We start from the raw sequence: 27,309 nt of genomic DNA on the forward strand, positions 1-27,309 counted from the left end.
TCTTTTTTTTAATTCCAAGATGTATTCATTTATTTGAAACTGACAGCGTGCTAGTGTGTGGGCTATGCCAGACAGTGAATCTACAGAGATCATTTGTGATGTGGTCCTCACTGAGGTAGCTGCAATACAAATGTTTCTGGGGCAAGGCCCAGTTGGGGGGTGGATTGAGAGGGTGGGGGTCCAACACAAATGTGTGAGGTGTGCATTGAAATTCACATTTATGGTTCTATTCTGAGAGGTACTGCTAACCCACATGACCATTTTTATTTGTATTAGGAATCTTTCTGCAACTCTTAGATATGTAAAATCAGCATGGTTCTTTGGTGTTGTGTTTATGTATATGCAAGCCGGTGTAGTTGTTCCCCAAAACTGCAATGGGGTTCCATTTTAAAACACTAAACTTCCAAGGCCTTTTGGTCCAAATGTTACACATAAACATACTTAGCTGCTTTTTTAAATTCAATTTTATTTTCTTTACAGTTTCAAGAGTGGTAACAACTCTTCAGAGTATAATCTGGTTCTCAGTAATTCAGCTTTGGGAAAATGCATCCTTTAGGCTGAAGTTGTATACAGTACTAATCTTTTGGGATGAGATTTAGGGACATAATTGGAGAGTAGATTTTTGTTTTGCTTTTTTTTGTTTTTTTGCAGGGGCGGGTATGTGGACATTTGTCACTATGAGTTAAGTGCCTCAAAATGGGAATTTTGGGGTATCATTTTCTACTTATATTTCAACAGTGTAGAAGTAATAGGTGAAGAACTGCAGGACACACCTATTTGAGACAGATTGAGCAATCATACCTGTGCTCGCACTTGGCTGCCAGGAAAGGTCCTTTGGAGCCCTAAAAGCCTAGTCCAATTTACTGAAAAAGTGGTAAGGGTGCATGGTCCTTTGTGCTTTTTCTTTTTCTGGGTACACTCCTCTCACCCTGGGCTGCAGGCCTGGCCTGCTGCCTTACTGCCTTATGACAGGAATGCTTAGTAGTTATGTCTTGTGACTGGTGATAGTATTTGGATTTGGGCTTAAGAAATATCCTCCTTAGGCCTCTGATCTAAACTTGCTTGAGCAGGTATGTGGAGAGATTACCAGAGAGGCATTTGGGTATACAAGTATAATTTTAGGAAACACTAAAGATTGTTTTCCATTTGTCATTTATGTATGTCCCTCAGAAATTTTATAGTACAGATAACTGGGCCAAGGTCACATTTCAGTGATTTTGAAAGTTCTCTTGCTACATATCAACTTAATATCAAAATTAACACTGATTTCTAACATGACAAAAAATAAATATTGTAAAGGACATGGTCAGTCTTCTTTTTAACTTGAAAACCAAGAGGGAAAGATCTGCATCATTGAAATGTTCATTGACAATTCAAAATTAACATTTAAAATATCATAAACTTGAAAATAGTGGCAGTAAATCACTAATCTTTAAAGGGTGCTGGGGGTTCCCCTTTCTCCCCTTTTTGAGGGGTTTCTATGAGAAATATTTCTTATGAAAAATATTTTGTATGCAAGTGGTATGAAGATGCAAAAACATTTGAGAAACACTACACTGGAGGAAGATTACTAAGACTGAAATTTATAAATTAGGCAAGCTCTGGGATGGAAGGGTTCTGGATAATGTTAACTGTCTGGTATCTCTCTTGCCATTAGACTAGACCACCAGTCCGCAAACTTTTCCTGTAAAGGACCAGATAGAAATACTTTAATCTTTTCAGGCCACAAATGATCTCTGTCGCATAGTTTTTTTTGTTTTTGCAACTTTAAACATGTAAAAACCATTCTTAACTCAGTTCATACAAAAGCAGGTTGTACATAAGTCCAAATCCATGGGTTCTAGTTTGCTCACCCCTTTGCTAGAATCTAGAACATACTACAGTTGACCCTTGAACTGCTCTGGTCCACTTATACTCGGATATTTTCAATTGATCCATGCAGTTCAAACCCACATTGGGGTCAACTGGAAATTGGGAATCCACATATGTGGAGAGCCATCTTTTAAGTTATAAGCTGATTTTCAACTGCATGGGTCATGGGCACCCAAACTCCCCGAGTGTTCAAGGGTCAACTGTAATTACTCAATAAAGTAATGACCTTTATGAGAGTAGTTAAGAACCACGTTTTCCTTATCATTGAACAAGAAAGATAAACAATAAGCGAACTAGTCATTCAACTGCAGATTCTAGGGAACAAAAAATAAACCCATAGAAAGTAAAAGACAGTTTTTAAAGTTTTGAACAGAAATTACTGAATTACAAAACAACACCTTGAAAGTCTATGTTCAATTTTTAGACGCAAGAGTTGATTCTTCGAATATTCAAAAGAATAGACAAACACTTGCTAACTCTGATAAAGGGGGAAAAGATATATATGTGTGTATGTAGATATAGATATATAGCATGGGAAGGGAGATAGGACTCTAACGTACACGTTTATAAAAATTAATTACAGGTAACAAAATGAGAATGCCAATAGTTAAGTATCTACCACTAAATCTCAAGGTTCAAGTGGCTTTTCCATCTGACTTTCATTAAACACATGATTACTACATTAATTAAACTATTTTAGAGTAAGAATTTAATGGGAAAGAAAATTGAAGCTTTTCCACTTTATTTTCAAGTTTAGAACTCTCATGCCAAAACCTGATAAATAGAGCCTTTGAAAAAGATAAACCAATGTTATTGATTAGTATAGATAGAAAAGATCTACATAGGATGCTAGCAAATTAGGCAAATTAGATCCAGGTAAGTTTTTAGTGATTACTACATTATAACTGAGGGCAATTTTCTCAGGAATGTAGCACAGTACTGTGCTAGAGCTTGCTAGTACTGGCTTGTGAAAGCCAATTATGCTCATGTGTTCCAAATCTACATTCAGTGACGTTACACCAGCAGCCTGGAACCTGGTATGATGAGAATATTCACATCATAGAGATCAGCAAATGCTACAGATAAGACCTTTCCCTCTAACAGCCCCCTTCTGCATTTTGCCCCAGAGCCAGATAATTAAGTATATGCTCACACACCATTGAACGTAAGTATAATTTGACAATAGGAAAGAAGAAATGTGATCATATCAAAAATGCTCAAGAAACAGTCGATAAAATTATGCAGCCATTCCAAATAAAGTAAGTATAGAAGGAAACTTTTTAAAAATGATAGAACATATTTGTTTGAAACTAACAGTGAGCATTATATTAAACAGTGAAATATAAGACCCATCCCCATTAAAGACAGGAACAAGATAGGCTTATTTTATACATATATATATATATATATATATATATATATCTGTATGTGACTGTGTATATGTATGTTAATATATTAATCATAGATACATTTAGGTTGCTTGCTATTTCCTGCTTACAAGGTCCTGTCAGCATAATGTCATCAATTTAATGGACCACTACGGTGTATTGTGCGGTGTCAAGATGTTTGTAGGCCTTTGGGTCTATATTATGACAAAGAATAAGGAAGCTGACATCACCCTGAGGCATGAATGTAAAGTTAATACTATTCTTGCTGGCGAGGATGTGGAGAAACGGGAACCCTACTGCACTGTTGGTGGGAATGCAGACTGGTGCAGCCACTATGGAGAACAGTATGGAATTACCTCAAAAGATTAAAAATGGAACTGCCTTTTGAACCAGCGACTCCACTACTAGGATTATACCCGAAGAATCTTGAAACACAAATTCAAAAGAACTTATGCACCCCTATGTTCATTGCAGCACTGTTTACAATAGCTAAGTGCTGGAAACAATCTAAGTGCCCATCTGTAGATGAGTGGATCAGAAAACTGTGGTACATTTACACAATGGAATACTATGTAGCAGAAAGAAAGAAGGAACTCCTGCCATTTGCGACAACATGGATGGAACTAGAGAGAATTATGCTTAGTGAAATAAGCCAGGCAAAGAAAGCAAAATACCACATGATATCACCTAATACAGGAAACTAAAGAACAACACAAACAAAGGAACTAAATAGAACAAAGAGCAGAATAGCAGTCAATAGGGGGGAGGGGAGAGGGAGAGAAGGGGGATAAGTAAGGGAAGGGTTTAGTCAAAGAACGTGTATAAATGACTCATGGACATGGACAACGGGGAGGGATATGATTGCGGGAGAAGGGATGGGCTGGGTGGGGGAGAGAAATTGGGGGAAAAGGGGACAACTGTAATTGAAAAACCAAAAAAAAATAAATAAATAAATAAATTAAAAAAAAATAAAGTTAATACTATTCTTGTTCCTACTTTATAAATGCAAATATATCCTGATTTTGCTTATCAATGGGAATAAGAGGAAAAATTTTTTTCCAGGCTAATAGTTCCATATCAGGTGCCTGGTTCTGTGTTAATTTGATCCAGAGAAGATATCACATCTGGAATTGCAATTTTTTTTTTTTCAGATTTAATGTGTTTTATTGATTAAAATATTACATTTGTGCCACTTTCCCTTCCCTCTGCTCCCCTCCACCCGGTGGCCCCCTCCCTCCAGTTGTCCCCCCCTTTTAGATTATGTCCATTAGTTGTGCATACAGTTCCTCCCAACCTCTCTCCGTCTATTCCATTCCCTCCTACCATGATCCCCAATTCCTATATCATCTCCCTCCCTCTCCCCACTCCCCCTCCCTGTTGACCTCCCCCCACTATGCTTCCCTTACCCACAGTTCCTTTTCCACTCTCGTTGCCTGTTTCGTTTGCCTTTGTTTCATCTCCCTAGCTTCTGTTTTTTAAACCAGTCCCTTTAACTTCTCATATAACAGTGGTTTGGATCTAATGAACTCTTTCAGTTTTATTTTGTCCTGGAAACACTTTCTCTGTCCTTCTATTCTGAATGACAATTTCGCTGGATAGAGTATTCGTGGTTGTAGGTTTTGGATTTTCATTACTTTGAATATTTCTTGCCAGTCCCTTCTTGCTTGTAGGGTTTCCCTTGAGAAGTCAGCTGATAGTCTAATTGGGACCCCTTTGTACATAATTCTTTTCTTCTCTCTTGCTGCTTTTAAGATTCTCTCTTTATCTTTAATTTTTGACATTTTGATTATAATGTGTCTTGGAGTGGTTCTCCCTGGGTCCAGTCTCTTGGGAACTCTCCTTGCTTCCTGGACCTGCAAGTCTATTCCCTTCCCCAAGTCTGGGAAGTTCTCCTTTATTATATTTTCACTCAATTTTTCAAGTTCTAGTTCATCTTCCTCACTCTCTGGCAAACCAATGATTCTTATGTTGGGCCTTTTATAGCTGTCCCAGAGGTTTCTGATCCTCTCATTGTTGCTTCCTATTTCCTCTCGCTGCATTGGTTGACTGGTTGTTCCTTCTCCATATTCCAGTTTGTTGAAATGAACTCTGGATTCCTCACCATCTGTCTCGTACGTGGTTTTGTTCCTTTCGTTATGAAAGTTTTTCGCTTCTTTCATATCTTTTTCCTGCTCTTTTGTGAATTCTGTAAGCCAACTGATAACAATGGCCCAGAACTGAGCCTCTGACAGGTTTCTTATCTGTTCATCTGTCAGGTTCTCTATCTGCTGCCTGGTGAGCTGCACCACCGGGATCTCTATATTTGTCTGCCACATTTTGACAGATGCGTTTTGTTTTCCTGGGCTGGCTGTCGGGGGCGGTGCCTGTGTAAGCGTCACAAATCAGCGACCTGCCGGCGCCTGCCTGTCCGCGACCTATTTCCCAGCCCTGTGGTGCTTTCTGTGGGGGCGGGGGTCCAAGATGGATTCACACAGTTATTCAGCTAGGAGACCGGGATCCGTCCTCCCGCCCCCCTGGGCCTCACTGTTCAAGGCGATGCTGCGGCTGCTCCCCAGCGCCGGAGTCGCACACGCCAGGGGCTTGATTGGAGTCGCGCACGCCAGGGGCTTGATTGCCTCCGGGCTTTCGCTCCGCAAACAGCTTTGCCTTCTTTAACTCTTACCTGCCCAAATGGCACCGCTGGTTTATAACTTCATATGTTGGGCTTCCGTGTAGCTTTATTTTCTGGAATTTCTGGTTATCCTTTGTTTTGAAGTAGTTGTATTCCTCTCTGGTTGTAGAGGGAGACCTAGCGTGTCCGTCTAAGCCTCCATCTTGGCCCTCTACTGGAATTGCAATTTTTTGTCATCACCACCTGATTAAATTTGTGATGATCTGTCATTTTCCCATGATACTTCTGGGTTTTGTAGCAGCCAAACAGGGTCTCTAGTCAACTACTGCAGATTACTGCAGATGTAGTCACTGAAATACTTTTATACAGAGAAAGGATGACTCCCTCAGAGACTGGGGAAAAGTTGTCTCCTTATGCAAAGGAGGTTCAGAGAAATATGGAGGTTTGCAGTTCCCAGCCTCATACATGCCTACCTAAATCTACCTATTCCAGCTCTCAGAGTTCTACTCCTTTTCAGCAGTGTCCTTACCCTAGCATAATAGACCTTGTGGGGTTGAGCATTTAATTGTCTCTGCAACTCAGCAATTCATATGCTCAGCCCCTAGACTTGGTTTTAAGGTCAAGTATCTACCTATAACCACAGGATATAGAAGACTCCTCCACAGCTCCACGGATGTGTCCTGATTCTCTGTGTATATTCATGGGTGTTCTTCTTTATATATATTCATAACATTTAATTTCATTTTCCCTATGTATGCTGTAAAAAGAAGGGCCATAAGAAAAGTCATTCTACAATCAGGTGACACTACAGTTGTTGCCACAGCGACTAAAAGCCACTGTCAGTTTAATCTCCCAATGTCTTCCCCACCATCTGTAACTCACCCTGTAGCATAACTGGTGATAACATGAGAAATTGCAATGCCACCACATGTCATGGATTACCCAATACCCAACCTTCTCCCCAAGCAAGGAAATTATAGCTATGTTCCTTGAACACCTTAGCAGCATAATCCTAGAAATCCATTTTGAGAGTTTGTTTCCTGGGGCTATGTCTGGCACCAATTACTGTATGAGACAGGGTTCCTACAAGAAATGCATAACTCAAGTTAGGATAATTTAAGGAAAGTTTAAGTAAGGTCCTAGGTAGGAAGGTCGGGGCAAGGTTTTATCATTTCTAGGCCTGGAGGGATGAAAGAGGGAGCAGATTCCTAAATGAGATAATTAGGTAGATTCTTGTATTGGTTTACAAAAATGACCACAAATTCTTTACATTCCTCCTATTGAGGAGAGGGGTCTATGTCCCTTCCCTTTGAATCTGGGTGAATGTGTGACTTGTTTATAGCCAATAGAATGTCTTGGCAGTGATGCTATGTGACTTAGAAGAGTAGATCAGATAAGGTAATGTATTCTCCACCTTGTTAGCTGAAACATTCACACTTAGAGTCCCTAAGATGCCACATAAGAAGTCTAGCTACCTTGAGACTGTCTTGCTGTGAGAAGCCTAGGCCTCATGGAGAGACCATTTAAAGTTACTTTAGTCAACAGCCTCAGATGCTGTCCTAGTTAGGTTAGTCAGCACCAACCACCGGTCATACAAGTGAAGATGCTTCCAGATTAATCCCAGTCTCCACCTGTCTAATCTCCCCAGCTGAGGCCCTAGATATTGTGGAACAGAGGCAGACCATCCCTGCTGTGCCCTGTTCAAAGTCCTGACCCACAGAATCCATGAACAAAACAGAATGGTTGTTTTCACGAGACTAAGTTGTGAGGTAGTTTAATACTCAGCAATAATAACTAGAACAAGTAGAGGAAGGCACTTTGAGGGGAGCTGTGATCTTCAGTGTAGAGGTACAGCCAAGTCCTTTGCAAGGAGGGAGCTAGTAGAATAAATATCCTGATCTTGGGAGCATTTTCTCAATCCATTGAAGTTTTGCTTCCGAGAAATTGTCATCAGTTTGGCTCAACTAAACTCACAAAAATTCTCTGCAGGTTTGAATGTTTCTTATACTGACATTTACTTGGCATAGTTGGCAGGATTTCAGAGAAGCCCGCCCAGGACCACCTTGCAGACCCAGACTCGTGCTAGGTACCAGCAGGGACCCATTGTGCCTCACCTGCTCCTTGTTTTGCAAAGGGTAAACTTGGGTGAGTTTCAACTGGAATTCCGGACCTCCCTGTTTTAAAGTATGAGGTCATGACTTTATTTGATCTGTCTTTTTAAACCCTCAAGGTGGAACTAAGGTTAAGGATTGACAGAACCCAGGCTAAAGTGGGATTAGAGGAAGAAGTGAGTGGCTGGTTTTTAACTTTGGCTTTTCAATTGGAATTGCTTTCTGAGAGTCTGAGGTGCAGACTCTACAGATCCCAAAATAAAACTAAAATTAACATGGGAAATTGTGCCTCTAAGGCCAGAAACTTCCAGATGCCAGCCCTCATTAATACTCTTGGTAGGAAGCCTTCACTTGTAAGTACTTTTCAGAAATGAGCAGATTTAACTAGAAGTGGTATCGACCTAAAATGGCCAAAATGCAGTTTTCTTTTGGCACCTAAATTATTTTTTGCATGCAAAATTAGAAAATACTGGCTTTAAAACGAAACAATGGATGGGAAGCATATATTGATGTGGAAATTAAAAGCTTCTAGAGGAATATAGATAATTTTTTTAAAAAGTAGTAAGAAATTGTAGAGACTGTCTTTGAACTGAAGAAGGTTTCTGAAGCTAATAACTGATAACCCCCCATTCCTCCCCTTTACTACTCTGAAACCAAGGTCTGTAAGTTTGTGTTTGAAATGCAAATACAGTGTACCTGGTCTCCAAAAACTCTCTAAAATTAATTTGTTTCAGCTATTCCTTTCTAAATTAGTGAATTTTGATTAATGTTATTGGATATCTAGATATTTTGAAATGCTAAAACATTGATTGCTAGACAAGTCTTGGGTTCCCCTGCTTTTGGCTTTTGTTGAAGAGAGGCTGTGGGGTGGATTTGGAGCTGTTAATGAGTGGCTTGTTAATAAATGTCTTTGTTAGAGGTGTGTTTCTTTTTTTTAATTTTAGTTATCTATTCTTTAGAGAGAGGGGAAGAGATGGAGAGAGGGAGAGAAACATCAATGTGTGGTTGCCTCCTGTGCGCCCCCAACTGGAGACCTGGCCCGCAACCCAGGCATGTGCCCTGACTGGGAACGGAACCGGCAACCCTTTGTTTCGCAGGCTAGGGCTCAATCTACTGAGCCACACCAGCTAGGGTAGAGGTGTGTTTTTTGAAAGTGAGTGTATTTGCCAATGGAGGAAACTTTGTTTCTATAGGTTATGAAATGTGTTCATAAAAGCCAATCTAGGGAATACTGGCTGCTTATTTTTGGTTATCATGGGAAATTGAGGTTTCCAAAAGTTAAAGATTTAAATTAAGTTGGAAAGAAATTGTATAGTTTTGGTAATAGAAGGCATAAGGTGGAAATACCATGGAGGGAAAAGGAAGAAAGTGAGTTTTTCTAAAGATGGTTATTGGTGAATAGGTAAGAAGTTTGTGAAAATATGAAAGTTGTAAAAAGGTTTGTAGATGGTTATAGAAGTTTGTGGAAGTTTAAAGTCTGTAAAGAAAAAAAAAAAAGAAAAACTCAGCCAGGTTCTCTACTGTTGCTTAATTCCTGAGATTGAGGTTTCCTTTATTTCCACCAACATTCACAGTCCTTGAAGCTGTTATTGAAAGTCTCAGCATGTTTTCCTGCTTGGTATTTAGGAACTTCCCTACCTTTTTCAGTCTTCTCAAAAGTTATCGAGTAAATGAGAAAAATCTTGCCTCTTCTCCACAAAAAAATTAGTAATTCAGATTATGTGCATGGTCTTGATGTAATATGTGTTCATCTGTATATTATGTGTAGTGGTTTTTTCCCTGCCTTTGAATGGCATTACTAAGGTGTAATATTTTATTAGCCTAAAGAGATTAAGTAGGATTCTGTTGTCTGGACAAAATATTTGATATTAAATCTGGTTAAGTTTGATTGATGTCTTTGAAAGTTATTACCATAAAATATGTGTTTATTTTACCCAGATTTACAAAAATGGTTTAAGTTGCGGTCTTTTGGTTAAGTATGTTTGACAAAAACTTCCCAAAGTTTAAATCTGAAGACTTTTTAAACTGAGAAATGGCTTTGAGTTATTCCAAAGGGCCCTGGAATACCTCAAGGATTTATTTTCTCTCCTTATAAAAGTTGGTTAAACTAATTAGGCCTGTCTGAGATGCTTAAAGTTAAATGGGAAGCTTTGCCAAAATAATAATAATAATAATAATGTTCTATTTGTATATCTCTTTGCTTTTACCTGGGAAGATTACAAGTTTCCTTGGGCATTAATGCCCAGATATATATAACAGGTGGGAGTCCCACCTGTTATCTTAGATACTAAAAGCTGATTTAGGCGATGTTAAATTTCCTAAAGGTTCCACTCTAATCCAATATATGGATAATTTAATTTATACTCTAGAAAATTACTAATTTCCAAAAGAACACAAAAGAATATCAAAAGACAAGCTCTGATTCTGTTTACCCCAGGTAAAATTCTTTGGTTATCTGATATGTAATGATGGGCTACTAATTAACCCTGAAAGACTCAGAGGAATCCTATCTTTTCCTCCTCTAAAAACAAGAAAACAGCTTAGATGATTCCTGACTTTGACTGGGATATTGTCACAGTTGGATTCCAAATGTTTTTATCAATGACCCAGCCTCTGTTTGTCTTATTAAAATCAAATTGACCTTACCACCTTCTTGTTCCTAGAAATGGTTTATAGGAAACTCCTTGATAATGCTGATTTAATTTGGTTTACAGATAGATCTCTGAAAAATAAACAGGAATGTTACCAAGCTGGATATGCAATAACTTTCATGGTGGACATAACAAAGTTCTTATTTACCTGAATAAGATATGCCCAACAAGGCTAATTAATTTTTTTTTCAGATTTAGTGTGTTTTATTGATTAAAATATTACATTTGTGCCAATTTCCCTTCCCTCTGCTCCCCTCCACTCGGTGGCCCCCCTCCCTCCAGTTGTCCCCCCCTTTTAGATTATGTCCATTAGTTGTGCATACAGTTCCTCCCAACCTCTCTCCGTCTATTCCATTCCCTCCCACCATGATCCCCAATTCCTATATCATCTCCCTCCCTCTCCCCACTCCCCCTCCCTGTTGACCTCCCCCCAATATGCTTCCCTTACCCACAGTTCCTTTTCCACTCTCGTTGCCTATTTAGTTTGGCTTTGTTTCATCTCCCTAGCTTCTGTTTTTTAAACCAGTCCCTTTAACTTCTCATATAACAGTGGTTTGGATCTAATGAACTCTTTCAGTTTTATTTTGTCCTGGAAACACTTTCTCTGTCCTTCTATTCTGAATGACAATTTCGCTGGATAGAGTATTCATGGTTGTAGGTTTTGGATTTTCATTACTTTGAATATTTCTTGCCAGTCCCTTCTTGCCTGTAGGGTCTCCCTTGAGAAGTCAGCTGATAGTCTAATTGGGACCCCTTTGTATATAATTCTTTTCTTCTCTCTTGCTGCTTTTAAGATTCTCTCTTTATCTTTAATTTTTGACATTTTGATTATAATGTGTCTTGGAGTGGTTCTCCCTGGGTCCAGTCTCTTGGGAACTCTCCTTGCTTCTTGGACCTGCAAGTCTATTCCCTTCCCCAAGTCTGGGAAGTTCTCCTTTATTATATTTTCACTCAATTTTTCAAGTTCTAGTTCATCTTCCTCACTCTCTGGCAAACCAATGATTCTTATGTTGGGCCTTTTATAGCTGTCCCAGAGGTTTCTGATCCTCTCATTGTTGCTTCCCATTTCCTCTCGCTGCATTGGTTGACTGGTTGTTCCTTCTCCATATTCCGGTTTGTTGAAATGAACTCTGGATTTTTTTTCCTCACCATCTGTCTCGCATGTGGTTTTGTTCCTTTCGTTATGAATGTTTTTTGCTTCTTTCTTATCTTTTTCCTGCTCTTTTGTGAATTCTGTAAGCCACCTGATAACAATGGCCCAGAACTGAGCCTCTGACAGGTTTCTTATCTGTTCATCTGTCAGGTTCTCTATCTGTTGCCTGGTGAGCTGTGTCACCGGGATTTCTATAGTTGTCTGCCTCATTTTGACAGATGCGTTTTGTTTTCTTGGGCCGGCTGTAGGGGGCAGTGTCTGTGTACGCGTCACAATTCAGCGACCGGCACCTGTCTGCGACCTATTTCGCAGCCCTGTGGCGCTTTCTTTGGGGGCGGGGGTCCAAGATGGATTCACACAGTTATTCAGCTAGGAGACCGGGATCCGTCCTCCCGCCCCCCTGGGCCTCACTGTTCAAGGCGATGCGGCGGTCGCTCTCCCCAGCGCCGGAGTCGCGCACCGCCAGGGGCTTGACTGCAGCCGGAATTTTTCGCCGCCCTGCCGCTGTCTCAGGTGGGACCGCAAACAGCACTGCCCTCTTTAACTCTTACCTGCCCAAATGGCACCGCTGGTTTATAACTTCATATGTTGGGCTTCCGTGTAGTTTTATTTTCTGGAATTTCTAGTTATCCTTTGTTTTGAAGTAGTTGTATTCCTCTCTAGTTGTAGAGGGAGACCTAGCGTGTCCGTCTAAGCCTCCATCTTGGCCGGAAGTCCGGCTAATTAATTTTTTAATTCAGACTTGTCAACTGGCCAAAGATCAACTGGCCAACATTTACACTGAGAATAGCTATGCCTTTGGTGTACCTTACAACTTTAGAATATTGTTGAAGCAGCGAGGCTTCTTAATTTTCTCAGGGCAGCCCATAAAGAATGGAAAGTAGGTTGCAAAATTATGAGATGTCATACAGAAATTGAAACAATTGGCAATTATCAAAATTCCAGGGCTTTCTAAAGCTGCCACCATGGAAGCAAAAGGAAATTATTTAGCTGATGCTGCAGCTAGATGGGAAGCATTAAACGGCCACATTTTCCAGACCTGAGAATGCTCCTTGCTTCCTGTTAAATCCATAAAAAAGTCTCTTTTATAGTTCCAATGGACAGTTGCAGGGGGAAAAAAAATATGGCAACCAAAGGGGGAACATTTGTCCCAAACAGATATAGCTTGGACCCAATCAGAAACCAGTCTTACCTATAGGAACTTAATTACCTATACTTTAACATGTACATGAGCTAAAACATTAAAGTCCTAAAAGATGATTTCATGAAGTAAACAATATTATTGTTACTGTAGCTCAAAGTGTATAGCAGATGTTTTATCTTTCCACATATAACCCTAGACAATCATTCCATGGGGCCCAAGGATATTTCCAACTTCCTTTAGATCCATTTGAGGTATGGTAATTGGATTTTAACCAAATGCCACCATCTCAAGCATATAAAAAAGTGTATTAGTTATGATTTTATATGGATTGAGGCATTCCCTTGCAGGAGAGCAACAGTTTCAATGGTAGGTAAATTTTTAAAAAATTTTTAATTAATTTCCAGTTGGGGAATTCCTCTTGAATTAGTGACTGAGGGATTCATTTTTACTAGAGGAATAATGCAATCTATTTGCAATATTTGGCCTATTCTACAGTATTTTCATTGTGCCTATTACCCCCAGTTCTCTGGATTGGTAGCACATACAAATGATACAATTAAAACTCACCTAGGTATGTTTTAAGAACCTTTTAATCTCCCTTGACCAGAAGCTCTCCTTATAGTACTCCTCAACCTGAAATCTATGGTAAACATAGCCTTTCTTATGAAATAGTCAACAGCTGCCCTATGAATCTAGATGAAGAAACACAAGAATCAACTTAGCTAAAATGAGACATTCTGCATTATTATTAAGGGCTGATTAGCCAGCTTATAGGAACCAATAAATTAGTAACATTTCACAGTGTGCTCCCAGGAGACAAAGATTTCAAGACCACGACTTAAAACCAGGAGATTTTGTCCATTGGAAAAGACATTACTCTCTCTCCAACATTGTTGGAAGGGACTTTATCAGGGGTCCAACTGCCCCTGTCTCTTGACACTTTCATCCACCTACAGCACAGATCAAAGACTTCCTGAGGATGAGAGGCCATCAACCCCAGAGATAGACAGCTATCCCAAAACATCAACAAAGCCTGTATACCTGCAAATTAACGTTAAACTTTATTTGTTTGTCTTTATCTGCCTGTTAATATTAATAAGTATACTTGCCCTAGCCGTGGCTAGTGTGACTCGGTGGATTGAGTGCTGACCAAAAGGTTGCTGGTTCGATTCCCAGGCAGGGCATGTGCCTGGGTTGTGGGCCCAGTCCCCATTTGGGGGCATGCACGAGTCAATTGATCAATGTATCTCCGTCTTTTTCTCCCTCCCTTTCACTTCCTCTAAAAATAAGTAAATAAAATCTTGAAAAAATAATTATACTTGTTCTTTTGACTTTTCCCAAACTTTTTACATACAACCCAACTGTTAATTGCTGAAGGTGTATAAGATAATTTTTGTATTATCAATAATACTCTTTTTATGGTAGCTGTTTTAAAATTTAGAAGAAATGCTATTGCGAAAGGAAGAAAAGAGATGTATATATTTTAGGAGAAGGTAAAAGGAGATAATTTGTCCTGAAAGTGCTTATCCCCTAACCCAACAAAGACTACTAACTATATTAATTCAGATAGAAGTGAAAATGACTATAAAAACATGGCTGTCTATAACTGCTCCTGAGGCACAGAAAAATTTACTTATAAAATCCTTCCTGTTCTCCTGGCCTCTGGAATTTTTTAGATGGTAATTGTAAATTGAAGCATTGTGTTCTTACAGCCTTGGCCCTGATTAAAACTTAAGGTTACAGCTTATGATTGCATACCTGAGTACTTCCAATGGGAAGTAAATAGACCATAGTAAATAGAATCCTGCCTCATGGTCAAATTATGAAAATTGAAAAGGTGTATGGTGTGCCCTCAAACTATACTAAATGCAAAATATAGAAGGGTGAGACAGGTAACAAAACCTGGATCATGATAGTTCATACATTAGAAATGATTCAGAACAAACAAGTGCTGGCAAGGATGTGGAGAAAGGGGAACTCTTTTGCACTGCTAGTGGGAATGTAGACTGGTGCAGCCACTGTGGAAAGCAATATGGAGATACCTCAAAAAATCAGAAATGGATCTGCCTTTTGACCCAGCGATCCCACTTCTGGGAATATATCCGAAGGAACCCAAAACACTAATTCAAAAGAACATAAGCACCCCTACATTCATTGCAGTGTTATTTACAATCACCAAGATAAGGAAGCAGCTCAAGTGTCCTACAGTAGATGAGCATATAAAACAATTATGGGACATTTACATAATGGAATACTACTCAGCCGTAAAAAAGAAGAAAATTTTAGCTTTGCAACTGTATGGATGAACCTGGAGAACATTATTCTAAGTGAAATAAGATAGTCAGAAATACAAATACCGTATGATTTCACTCATATATGGACTCTAATGAACAAACTGAACTAATCGTCGGCAGCTGTCTGTCTCGAGAGACGATGGCGTAGCTTCTTGAGAGTCTATCTGCACCGCCGAGAATGGCTGTGCAGTCCGACTCGGGAGTGACAATCCCTGCCGCACTTGTTACAGGTGAAGGCAGATGGCTGTTGTTGCTGCTGTTGATGCTGCTTCCGCCTCGATCTTTTCTGAACCGCCTCCTCGTTGCACGCAGCCTCTGCGCGTGACGTACCTTGCCTGACCGCGAGCCTCCAGGCTAGGCGGTCGTCTGCTTGAACTTCCCATGTGTTGAGATTGATGGAGCATTGTGTCATATCCTTTTTGCAGATGTCTTTGAACCGCAGTTTTGGGCGCCCTGTCATCCTCTGGCCTTCTGCTAGCTCGCCGTAGAGGAGGTCTTTGGGAATACGGCCTGCATCCATTCTTTTGACATGGCCGAGCCACCTGAGGCGTCTCTCACTAAGAACTGCATGCAAACTGCTCATGTTGGCTCGCTTCAGCACCTCGGTGTTGGGAACCTTATCCTGCCAGGCGACATGCAGGACACGTCGCAGGCACCTCATGTGGAAGCTGTTGAGTTTCCTTTCGTGCCTTGCGTAGGTGGTCCACGTCTCGCTGCCATAGAGGAGAGTGCTGAGTACGCAGGCTTGGTAGATGCGCAGTCTGGTTTTCTCAGTGAGGCTGGAATTGTTCCACGCTCGCCGGTTCAGTTTGGCCATAACTGTGGCTGCCCTGGCGATTCTCCGGTTGACCTCCAAGTCAACTGACAGAGAGCTCGAGATGGTGGACCCGAGGTAAGTGAAGTCGTTGACAACCTCCAGGGTGTATCCGTCGATGGTGATGCATGGGGGAGTCCCCGTGCCTTGAGCCATAACGTTCGTCTTCGTCAGGCTGATGGCTAGTCCGAACTCCTTGCATGCGTGGGAAAGGCAAGTGACTAGCTGCTGGAGTCCCTCTTCGGAGTGTGATGTCAAGGCTGCGTCGTCGGCGAAGAGCATCTTACGGATGAGCACCTCTTTGACTTTGGTCTTGGCTCGTAGATGGGCCAGGTTGTAGAGCTTGCCATCGGATCTGGTGTGAATGAAGACACCCTCGCTGCAGTCCTTAAAGGCGTATTGGAGGAGCATGGAGAAGAAGATTCCGAACAGCGTAGGCGTGAGGACGCAGCCCTGCTTTACTCCGCTGCTGACTGGGAAGGCCTCAGAGGTTGCGCCGTTGTAGGACACCGTGCTGTGCATGTTGTTGTGAAAGGACATGACCACAGCAAGGAGATGTGGTGGACAGCCAATCTTCCGTAGCAAGCTGAAGAGTCCGCTTCGACTGACCAGATCAAACGCCTTCGTGAGGTCGATAAAGGCGAGGTAGAGTGGTTTATGCTGCTCGTGACACTTCTCCTGCAGCTGGCGTAGGGAGAAGATCATGTCCACTGTTGATCGGCCAGCTCTGAAGCCACACTGGGACTCTGGGTAGATGCGGGAAGCAAGGGTCTGCAGGCGGGCAAGAGCGACCCGGGCGAATACTTTGCCGACGACGCTGAGGAGAGAGATGCCCCGGTAGTTGTTGCAGTCGCTGCGGTCTCCTTTGTTCTTGTACATGGTGATAATGTTGGCGTCTCTCATATCCTGGGGGATGTAACCCTCCTTCCAGCAGAGACAGAGTAGATGGTGGAGCGGCTGTAGCAGGACTGGTTTCCCGCTCTTTAGGATTTCTGGAGGGATTCCGTCACTTCCTGGTGCTTTCCCGCAAGCGAGGCGGTCGATGGCTTTGCTGAGCTCTGCCGCAGTAGGTGGGGTGTCTAGCTCCTCCATGACTGGTAGGTCTGGGATGGCGTTAAGAGCAGTGTCTGTTACGGTGTTCCTCGTTGCGTACAGCTCGAGGTAGTGCTCGGTCCACCGCCGCATTTGCTGTTCCTTGTCAGTGATGACCTCACCTGTCTTGGACTTAAGGGGGGCGATCTTGGAGGGGATTGGGCCTGTTGCCTTCTTGATACCCTCATACATTCCTCGTGCGTTGCCTATATTGGCGGCTTCCTGGATGCTTCTGCACAGGTTTAGTCAATAGGTGTTGGCACAGTGGCGGGCGGTCTTCTGGACTTTGTTCCTGGCAGCCCGTAGAGCTTGAAGTGTACTGGGTGTGGGCGTGGCCTTGTAAGCCAGTAGGGCCTTCCTCTTAGCCTCGATCACGGGTTCCATTTCTTCCCAGTGAGCCTCGTACCAGTCAGCGTTCTTCCGCTCTTTCTTCCCGTAAGCAATAATGGCGGAGTTGTATATGGCGTCGCGGAGACATGGCCAATTGGATTCGATAATGTCGTCTGCCGCCATTCCCTCGCCGAGTGCATCTTCCATCCTGTTGATGAATTGCTGGGTCTTAACTGGGTTGCTGGCACAACTGGTGTTGATGCGTGGGCGACCCTTCATCTTGGAGTGGTGCAACCTCTTTGGCATTATGCGCACCTTGCTTACCACGAGGGCATGGTCCGTGTCGCAGTCTGCACTGTGGTAGCTGCAGGTGAGGAGGGTGCTGCCAATATCCGTTCTTCTGGTGATGACGAGGTCAAGCTGGTGCCAGTGGCGGGAGCGGGGGTGCCTCCATGACACCTGGTGGATCTCTTTGCACTTGAAGAATGTGTTTGTCACGCACAGGCCGTGGTGACACAAAAGCTCAAGCAGTCGCTGACCATTCTCATTGATCTTTCCTCTCCCAAAGTTTCCGAGGCAGGTGGGCCAGGCCATGTGGTCGGCTCCTACTCTTGCGTTGAAGTCTCCAAGGAGATAAAGAGCGTTACTTCTGGGGATCTTGGATAACGCTTCGTCCAGTGCATGGTAGAACTGTTCTTTCTCTTCGGTGGTGGCGCAGAGGGTTGGGGCATACGCGCTAAGAATGCTGACTGGGCCGAAAGTTGTTGACAATCGGAGGGTAAGTAATCTCTCTGTGCCTCCTGTGGGTGGCTCTATGGAGTTAACAAGCGTGTTCTTCACAGCGAACCCAACACTGTGCTGTCTTGGTTGGTCCGGAGACTTCCCTTGCCAGTAGAAGGTGTAGTTGGTTTCTCTGATAGTTCCGTTGTCGGCCAACCGGGTCTCCTGTAGAGCCGCAATGTCGATGTTTAGTCGTGCCAGTTCCCTGTCGATGACGGCGGTTTTCCTGGCACCCTTGATCCACGGAAGGTCTGCAGTAAGTCCGGGACACATGGTCCTGATGTTCCAGCTAGCGAGGCGAAGAGCTGGAGGCTTCTTTCTTGTTGTTTGCTTGGAATTGCCTGGTGCGAGTGTTTTGTGGCCCACTTTTCAAGAGACGCCTCTCTGATCCCCACGCACCCAGTGGGGCAGGCGAGCCATGGCGAGACGGCACCTAATTGGCTGGGGGCTGCCCAGCTTGAGGCGGGCGGTAGCTGTCCAGTGAGGTGCGATGACCTCTCCCACTGTCAGAGGAGACCCCTGGCGCTTGTTTCCTTCGCCAATCAGATGAGCTTATAACCGGTATCTGTCTCCTCCCGTGTTGAGTCGACATCTTGCGATGACGCTGGAGTGTCCTCTCCAGTGAAGCTACAAAGCCTGGGCAGGGTGATATGGAGGGCCAGCTGTTGCCCATGCAGCAGACCCAAACTGAACTAATAAGCAAAACAGATTTATAGATGGAGAGCAGGATGACAGCTAGTGGTGGGGGGAGGTTAGGGGTTGGAGGGATTGAGCAAAAAGGAAAAAGGACTCTTGGACATGCACAACAGTGTGGTAGTTGCTGGGGGAAGGCAGGCACAAAAGGACTAAAAGGTAATGTAAAAAAATACAATAAAGATTGAAGTAAAGAAACAGAAATGCGTCAGAGTGTTTTTCTTAATAAAGGCCCATAAGAACTGAGTGCCTCCCATTTACCTGTCTTTCACTTTGGAGAAAAAATTCGGCCTAGTCTTCCACTCAAGGTTACAGTCTTGCCTCATCCCCAGTGGTCCATCATTCAGCAAGACAAATGCTGACACTGAGACTTCCTAGGAATGACCTTTCCTAGCACCGTAGGACCTCATTATCCAACCAAAAGTTTGGTCATCAATGTATCCTTTGGATTAATTTATGACCAAAAAGGGGATGTGTGGAAGAAAAGGGGCCACATACTAAACCTGAAAAGATCAGGGGAGGCCTGTGTGACAGCCTTACTAACTGGGAGATCTAAATTTACCACAAAGGATGGTCTGAAATTAAAACTTATTAACTAAAAGCAGGTCATGGTGGGCAGTCATTGCCCTAGGCTCGAATCTCCTGGAACAAAAAGTCAACCTTTACCTTAATTGAACCTGTCTGTGGTCTTTTTTCATCTAGGATAACATACCTTTGGAATGTCAGGTAACTTCCCTTTATTTTTTTTCTAAAAAAAAGATTTTATTTAGGACTTCTGGTCAAGATGGTGGCGTAGACAGACATGGCTCGTCTCTTTGCACAACCACATAAAAATTACAGCTAAAATATAGAACAACCATCACTCAGAACTGTCAGAAATTGAGTTGAATGGAAGTCTGACAATTACAAAATTAAAGAAACCACATCCATCCAGACTGGTAGGAGGGGCACAGACATGGAACAGGGTGGTCCCACATCTACCTGTGGTGGATAAAAATTTGGGAGGGATATCTCAGGAGCGAGGAATCCCATCCCCACACCAGGCTTCCCAGCCCAGGATTCCAGTGCTAGGAATATAAGTCCCCACAACTTCTGGCTACAAAAACCAGTGGGGATTGAGTTAGTGGCACAAACTGCTGGAGCACCGAGCAGCTCCTCTTAAAGAACCCACATATGGATTCAGCTATTCCGACTCACTCCCTCTGAGCTCCAGCACTGAGGTAGCAGCTTGAAAGGCACCAGTGGTATACAGGCAGAAACTGAAGTGTCTGGCATAAAGGTGAACAGAGGCCATTGTCCCTTTTCTAACTCCCCTCCTCACAGAGCCCGCAAGCTGGTGCCATATCTGAGACTCCATCATCCTGGCTAACATTGTTTGACCCACCTTGGAGATCCCTAGACTCTTCCCCATCCAACTTACAGGCCCACCCAAGCTGCTTTTGCATATGAATGGCTGGTCTTGGCTCATGCTTCACAACTTCCTAAATCCTATCAAACAAGCAACAACTGGCCTCAGTGAGCCCCAGGCCCAGCACTAGCAGCAGCCAGTTTAGAGTCACAGGTTGGCTTTGCCTGTGAATCTCCAAGCCCAGCACAAGTAGCAGCCATCTCAGATTGCTTTATAGTTCAGGCAGTGTGCCCCTGGCAAAACAGAGGTGGGGACTGACCTTGGCCTGCACCACCTGGGAAACCCCAGGGCCAGTGTACCCAGTGGACATGTTGGAGCACCACCACACTGCTCCTGCAGAGAAAATCCTCCACAGAGGGTGGAGGTTGGCTGTAAGTGGTCACAGCCTATCCTTGAAGCTGACTGGCCTGGGTAAATCCCTCCCATTGATCTTCCAACAACAACCAAGGCTCAACTACACAGAGGAGGTTGTATTCAGCCCACAGGAAGAGTGCACCTTGAGTACCCAGCTTGGGTGATAGGGGAGGCTGTGCCACTGGACCTTACAGGGCACCTACTATATTAAGCCAGAATACCAAGACATGGAGCCAAAGCAGCTTTACCTAATACATAGAAATAAACACAGGGAAGCTGCCAAAATGAGGAAACGAAGAAACATGGCCCTAATAAAAGAACAGATCAAAACTCCAGAAGAAGAGCTAAACAAGAAAAGAGAGAAGCATTCTATCAGATGTAGAGTTTGAAGTACTGGTTATAAGGATGCTCAAGGAACTTAATGAGGCCTTCAACATCATAAAGACCCAGCCAGAAACAAAGGATACACTAGTTGGAATAAAGAAAAATTTACAGGGAAACAACAGTAGAGTGGATGAAGCTGAGAATCAAATCAATGATTTGGAACATAAGGAAACAAGAAGCAACCAATCAGAACAAGAAGAAGAAAAAAGAATCCAAAGAATAAGGATAGTATAAGCAGCCTCTGGGACAACTTCAAGAGGTCCAACATTAGCATTGTAGGGGTGCCAGAAGGAGAAGAGAAAGAGCAAGAAATTAGAAATCTATTTGAAAAAACAGTGAAAGAAAACTTTCCTAATTTGGTGAAGGAAATAGGCATGCAAGTTTAGGAAGCACAGAGTCCCAAACAACATGGTTGCAAAGAAGCCCACTCCAAAACACATCATAATTAAAATGCCAAAGGTTAAAGAGAGAATCTTAAAAGCAGCAAGAGAAAAGAAGTTAGTTGCCACTCAGTGGATTGAGCGTTGGCCTGTGAGCCAAGTGTCGCTGGTTCGATTCCCAGTCAGGGCACATAACTAGGTTGCACGTCAGGTCCCCAGTTGGGGGTGCGAGTGAGAGGCAACCACACAGTGATGCTTCTCTCCCTCTCTCCTTTCCCCTCTCTCTAAAACTAAAAACAAACAAACAAACAAATAAATAAATGAAAAAGAAAAAGAAAAGAAGTTAGTTACCTACAAGAGAGCTCTCATAAGACTGTCAGGGAATTTCTCAAAAGAAACTTTGCAGGCTAGAAGGGACTTGCAAGAAATATTCAAAGTCATGAAAAGCAGGGACTTACAGCCAAGATTGCTCTACCCAACAAAGCTATCATTTAGAATCAAAGGGCAGATAAAGAGCTTCCCAGATAAGAAAAAAACTATTGGAGTTCATCACCACCAAACCACTATTATATGAAATGTTAAAGGGACTTATTTAAATAAAAGAAGATTAAAACTATGAACAATAAAATGGCAATAAATGCATATCTATCTAAAAAACAAACTAAGCAAACAAGAAGAATAGCGACAGAATCATGGATACAGAGTGTTTTTTGGTTGCCAGAGGGGAGGGGGATGGGGAGAATGGGTGGCAAACTGAGGGGATTAAGAAGTACAAATTAGTAGTTACAGAATAGCCATGGGTGTGGGTAACCGCTCACATGACCTTGCTGATGCTTTAGTCAGTGTATTAACTACCTTCCAAAAGGCAGTTGCCTCTCATCAATTTTACCACCAAAATTCTCAAGCGCTTCACAGAAAATTTGGCATTTCCCATTCTCAAGCTAAACAAATTATCCGGGAATGTACAAACTGCCAGGCGCTGGGTGCAGCGCCATCCAGCAGTGGGACCAACCCTCAAGGATTGGCCTCCAAGTAATTTAGCAAACAAATGTCATTCATTACCCCCCCTTTAAAAAATGTAAATACCTCTACATCAGTAAATACTTACTCTGAAGTGTTGCATGCCTCCACTCTTACAGAAAAATCGACCAAGTATATTCAGGCACATTAGCTCAAAGCATTCAATTTCTTAAGCCAACCTCAGCAAATAAAAACTGATAATGAACCAGGCTACATAACCCATCATACCTTTAAAAATATTCTTAAAAACAAAAAAAGGGGGAGTATTGAGTCCTCCCCAAAGAATCTAACTAACTTGGCAGCCTAATTAGGCTTAAATTTTAAAGAATTTATTATGTTCCTTTTGGAATGTTAGGTCAAAAAGATTCAAAAAGCCCCAGTAAATCATAGATGGTCTGTGCAAGTTGAAGAAGGACTATGTAGGAGGAAAGAAAGAAAAAATAAAGTGAGGGAAATAGAAGTGAAAAAGAAATAAGAAGGGAAAGTAAGCATACAAGTCTTTGAAACATTGTAAACTTTAGGCCTAGAAACTGTAGTCCCAGGAATAAGCCGTGCCAAGCTTGCTATCTCCCCTGCTTTCTCGAGCCTCTGTGAAAATTGTCAAGGTCACTAAGTAATAAAAACAGCCAACTTTCTCTAGCTTCAAAGCAGAAACAGGAGGGCACTATACATTCCCAACTCCCTCCCAGGGAATAGCTGCCACTGTTTAAACTCTTAATTACAGAAATAGGCTTGTCTCTGCTTTACATGCATAAAGTCCTAGGTCTGTAACATCATCAAAAGTGCTATTATTTCAGCAAAGGCGCTGTGACTGGGTGTCTCCACAGTCTTAGAGACTCAAAGTCTTGTTTGTAAGTTATTATGTAAATTAACCATTTTGTACAAGTTTACTCATTACAGGTTTGTCTGTCTGCCTGACAAGCCCCTACACCCACTCCAACCAGGGGACCAAGTCTTACTGAAGACCTGAAAGGCTCAAGACCCCAAACAGCCACTGGCTGAACAATAGACTGGTCCCTGTGATGTCCTGTTGCTAACCCGTATTGATCAGGAAATCCTAGCCCAACTCTCAGCCATGAAATTGGCCATACTGTGGCTGGGGAAATGACAGGATGCCCTGGTCACCCAACAACAGCTTGCCTGCAACTCTGGATTCTTAAGACTATGTGTCACCCCATTAAAATGGAACTCTAGTCAGCATTCTTGGGCTAACATACAACATCATTTATGGGGTGCCTTTTCTACCAATATTAAAGGCCAAATTGATTGGCTACAATTTGAACTCCACCAGCAGCTTACGAACATTAAGCAGCTTTCTGAACAAAAAGTGTTTCAAACCCTAAGTGATAACCTCCAATGGCTTAACCCTAAAAATTGGTTTCAAGGACTAAACTTTCCTATATGGTTAATAGGAGCAGCTGGATGTTTATTGGTCATTGTTATATTCTGTGTCCTCTGATGTGTTTCCAAGCTGTTTTCCTGTGATCGTATTCAAGAAAAGCAAGTATCAAGCTTTATAGGGCTTTCTACTATAAGTGTCTTAAAAAACAAAAAAGGGGGAGATATGGGGAACTGCTTCTTGTGGTTTTGGGAATTGTAGCCCAAGGCATGAGCCAGGCCCCTCTGGGAGGCCTCTAAGTGTCAACAGAAAACTGGAAGGCTGAGGCAGACAGGATCAAAGCCCACTCAGAGGGTTCTCATGGGAATTGGGTTTAAAGAATACATATTATGCTTTAGAGCTTGCTCCACTTTTCTTATCTCTCAGTTAACTATAAACAATCTGTAGCAAAGAATGTGTGAAACCTTGCATATAATGCCAGTGTGGCATCAAGATGTTTAATAGAGCCTGACACAGACTGGTCATTGTGCCCTCTATATTGATATCTATAATCAGTAACTTTCAACTGTAATCCAGGTGCCTAAAAGCTAATTGATGATTTATGAATTTTGACCTTATATCTTCCATACCATTCTTAATAAAAGGCACGAGGAATGGAGGTCTTGTGCTTTCGCCACTAGAGGGAACAGCCACCTCTTTTCCCCCCCAGAGAAAATACAGTGTCCTGGATAAGTTTGTTCTGCCATGGTCCTGAAACCTCTGCTGGACAGAGAAGTTTCCAACCAAACCAGGGCGTTGGAGGCAGCTCAGCCTCACATGGGGATGTAAAGTACAGTATAGGAAATGGAGTAGCCAAAGAACTTATACACATGATCCATAGACATGAACAATGGTACGGGGGATTGTCTGAGCGAGTGGGCGGTGCTGGGTGGAGTGGGGTAAGAGTGGGGAATCAGGACAAATGTAATACATAATCAATGTAATATAATTTAAAAAAGTAAAAAAAAAACTTTATTTATTTATTTTTAGAGGGAGTGGAAGGTAGGGAGAAAGAGAGCGAGAAACATCAATTGGTTGCCTCTTGCATGCCCCCAACTGGGGACCTGGCTAGAAATTAAACCAGCGACCTTTTGGTCTGCAGGCCAAGGCTGGGACTCAATCCACTTGGCCACAGTGGCCAGGGCAACTTCCCTTTTTTCCCAAACACCTGGGGCACAACCACTAAACCAGAGTGGAGACCACAAATCTCCTCATTGTTAGTTATCATGTTTATTTTTGACTGTTAACTATCCTGTACTCACCTATGTAAAAGAAGTATGTGTCTATAATTTTACCTTTTTATCCAATCCCCAAGGTCCCCTGCTTCACTTTCTCCCACCTCCCTAATCTATCACCAATTGATTTCGTGTAACGCCCTTCCGCTTTTGATTGTAATGTATAAAATAAGGTGCTCGACTGCCATTTTCTGGAGAATTTTCTCAATCCATTGAAGTTTTGCTTCCCAGCAACTGTTGTCACTTTGGCTCAAATAAACTCACAACAATTCTCAAAAAAAAATAAGAAAGAAAGAAAGAAAGAAAGGATAAATATCCTGATCTTACCTTCTTTGCTTCCTCTGATTTCTTTCCAGTGAGACCCAATGAAAAGCCAGAGAGGATAAGGTAGGCTGTTAATATATTCACACAGGTAAGGCTCACAGAACAAGGAGCAAGGTGGGGAAGCAGGAAAATGGATCTAAATGGGCAAAAAGAACTTATCTTGCACAGGGCCATTTGAGGACTTTGAACTTTATTCTGAAGACAAGAGAGGGACATTGAAATGTTTTAGGTAGGGGAATAAGACGGTTATCCCAAAGTGATATGCAGCTTTATTAGAGAAGAGACAAGAGGAAAAGATTCGTTAGGAATGTAACATAACAAATAGGCCAGTTGTGAGGTAGTGGGGTCCTGGACTACAGTAACAGCAGTATAAATGAAACAGAAGAGACAAGAGAGGCATTACAAAGAAAGAATTGCCTGAATTTGTGGATCAACTTATTACAGGGCATAAAACTGAGGGAACAGTAGATGATGATGATGATGATAAGGGTTTAAGCCTGTTTAATTAAGGGTCTTGAGCTCGGCCCTAGAGAATTCATCATTTCCCAAGGTATCACCCATCCCTTTGTGTGGAAGATACAAATCTTCACCTTCATTCATGCTTTTGTCTTCTAAAATCAATCCTTTCATCTACCGCCTGCTGGACATTTAACCTTATTGCCTTACTGTCACCTCAAACTTAGAATATTCATAAGCAAACTCACAATCCATCCAGTCCTGAATCACATATTTCTGTCAATAGAGCATCTTTTCATTTCTATTATCTATGAGATCCTTGATACTACCAGTTTTTTGTCCATATATCCACAATCACTCTTAGTATGCATACATGGAAAACTCTGTTTTGGAGTTACGTTTGTAGATACTAGGAGCGTGAGTCCCATATATGAAATCTGTCAAAAGCTCTTTAAAGGATTCATGCATTCTCTCGAAAGGACTAATTACATACCATTAAGGTCCCAGTGGAATTCCCACGATAACTCTGCCACGTATTTCCATCAAGACTATACATGATGATAAACTGAGAGATATAGAAGCTGGAGAACTTCTGACGGGCACCCTGGGTCATGATGCTGTGGATAATCATTGGTGCCAACAAATCCACCTGCCAATTAAAAATACACTTTATTTTAAATGTATATCCCACCTTCTGAAATTATTGGCTTAAGAAGAACCTACATTGACACAGATATGCCCAGTATTACCTTGGATGTGCAGGTGAAGCAGATATCAATGTTGAAAAGTAGGTGTGTGTGAAGCTGTGGGGTATATGATGGGAATGAGTTAAGTAAGGTGCTTGCTGAGTTCCCAGCCTACTTCCTGTAAAACCAGAGTACTACAAAATAATTGAGCCCCCATTCCCTCTACTCACATCCTTTGTGTTGCACATAGGATAACCTAGTGATTTGTCCATACCTCAGCCTAGCCAAAGCCAATTTTCTCCCCTTCAGACCAGCCTCCATCTTAATATTTCTTTCAGTGATAAACTGCTACCCCTCCTTCAAATGTTAGTTCAGAAACTATTTCTCCTGGTTAGCCTTTCCTGACTTACCCAGACAAATTTAGTGCTGTTGTTCTACTCGTATACTTCCACTTCATTTTGCATAATAACTTCATTATATCAAATTATTGCACCATATTATAAAGGTTTCTTTGCTTATCTGCCTTCCTTATCAGACTGAGATCCTTAAGGCCATCAACCTGTTTGAGTCACCTAACTTCTTTGTGTCTCAACTTCTTTATCTGTGAAGTGGAGATAATAGTGGTGTTTATCTCAAAGGGTTATCAGAAGGGTTAAAGATTTAATAAATGTAATATACTGAGTTGAGTGCCTGACACATACTAAACAATAAATGTTAGGTTTTATATTTTCTCTAGCACCAGACCCTAACA

The 27,309-nt window shown here is 42.2% G+C and overlaps 1 protein-coding gene across 1 annotated transcript in view; it reads right to left on the reverse strand.

Moving 5' to 3' along the window:
* F8 (coagulation factor VIII) overlaps positions 1-27,309 on the reverse strand; it is a 217,867-nt gene that overhangs the window by 18,844 nt on the left and 171,714 nt on the right. Inside the window, exon 22 of the mRNA XM_090264419.1 lies at positions 26,366-26,521. Coding sequence (XP_090120545.1) covers positions 26,366-26,521 — 156 coding nt within the window. The remainder of the gene's footprint in view (positions 1-26,365; positions 26,522-27,309) is intronic.

Source organism: Furipterus horrens, unplaced genomic scaffold (genome assembly GCF_987537825.1).
Source record: "Furipterus horrens unplaced genomic scaffold, mFurHor1.1.pri manual_scaffold_17, whole genome shotgun sequence".
Classification (NCBI taxonomy): Eukaryota; Metazoa; Chordata; class Mammalia; order Chiroptera; family Furipteridae; genus Furipterus; species Furipterus horrens.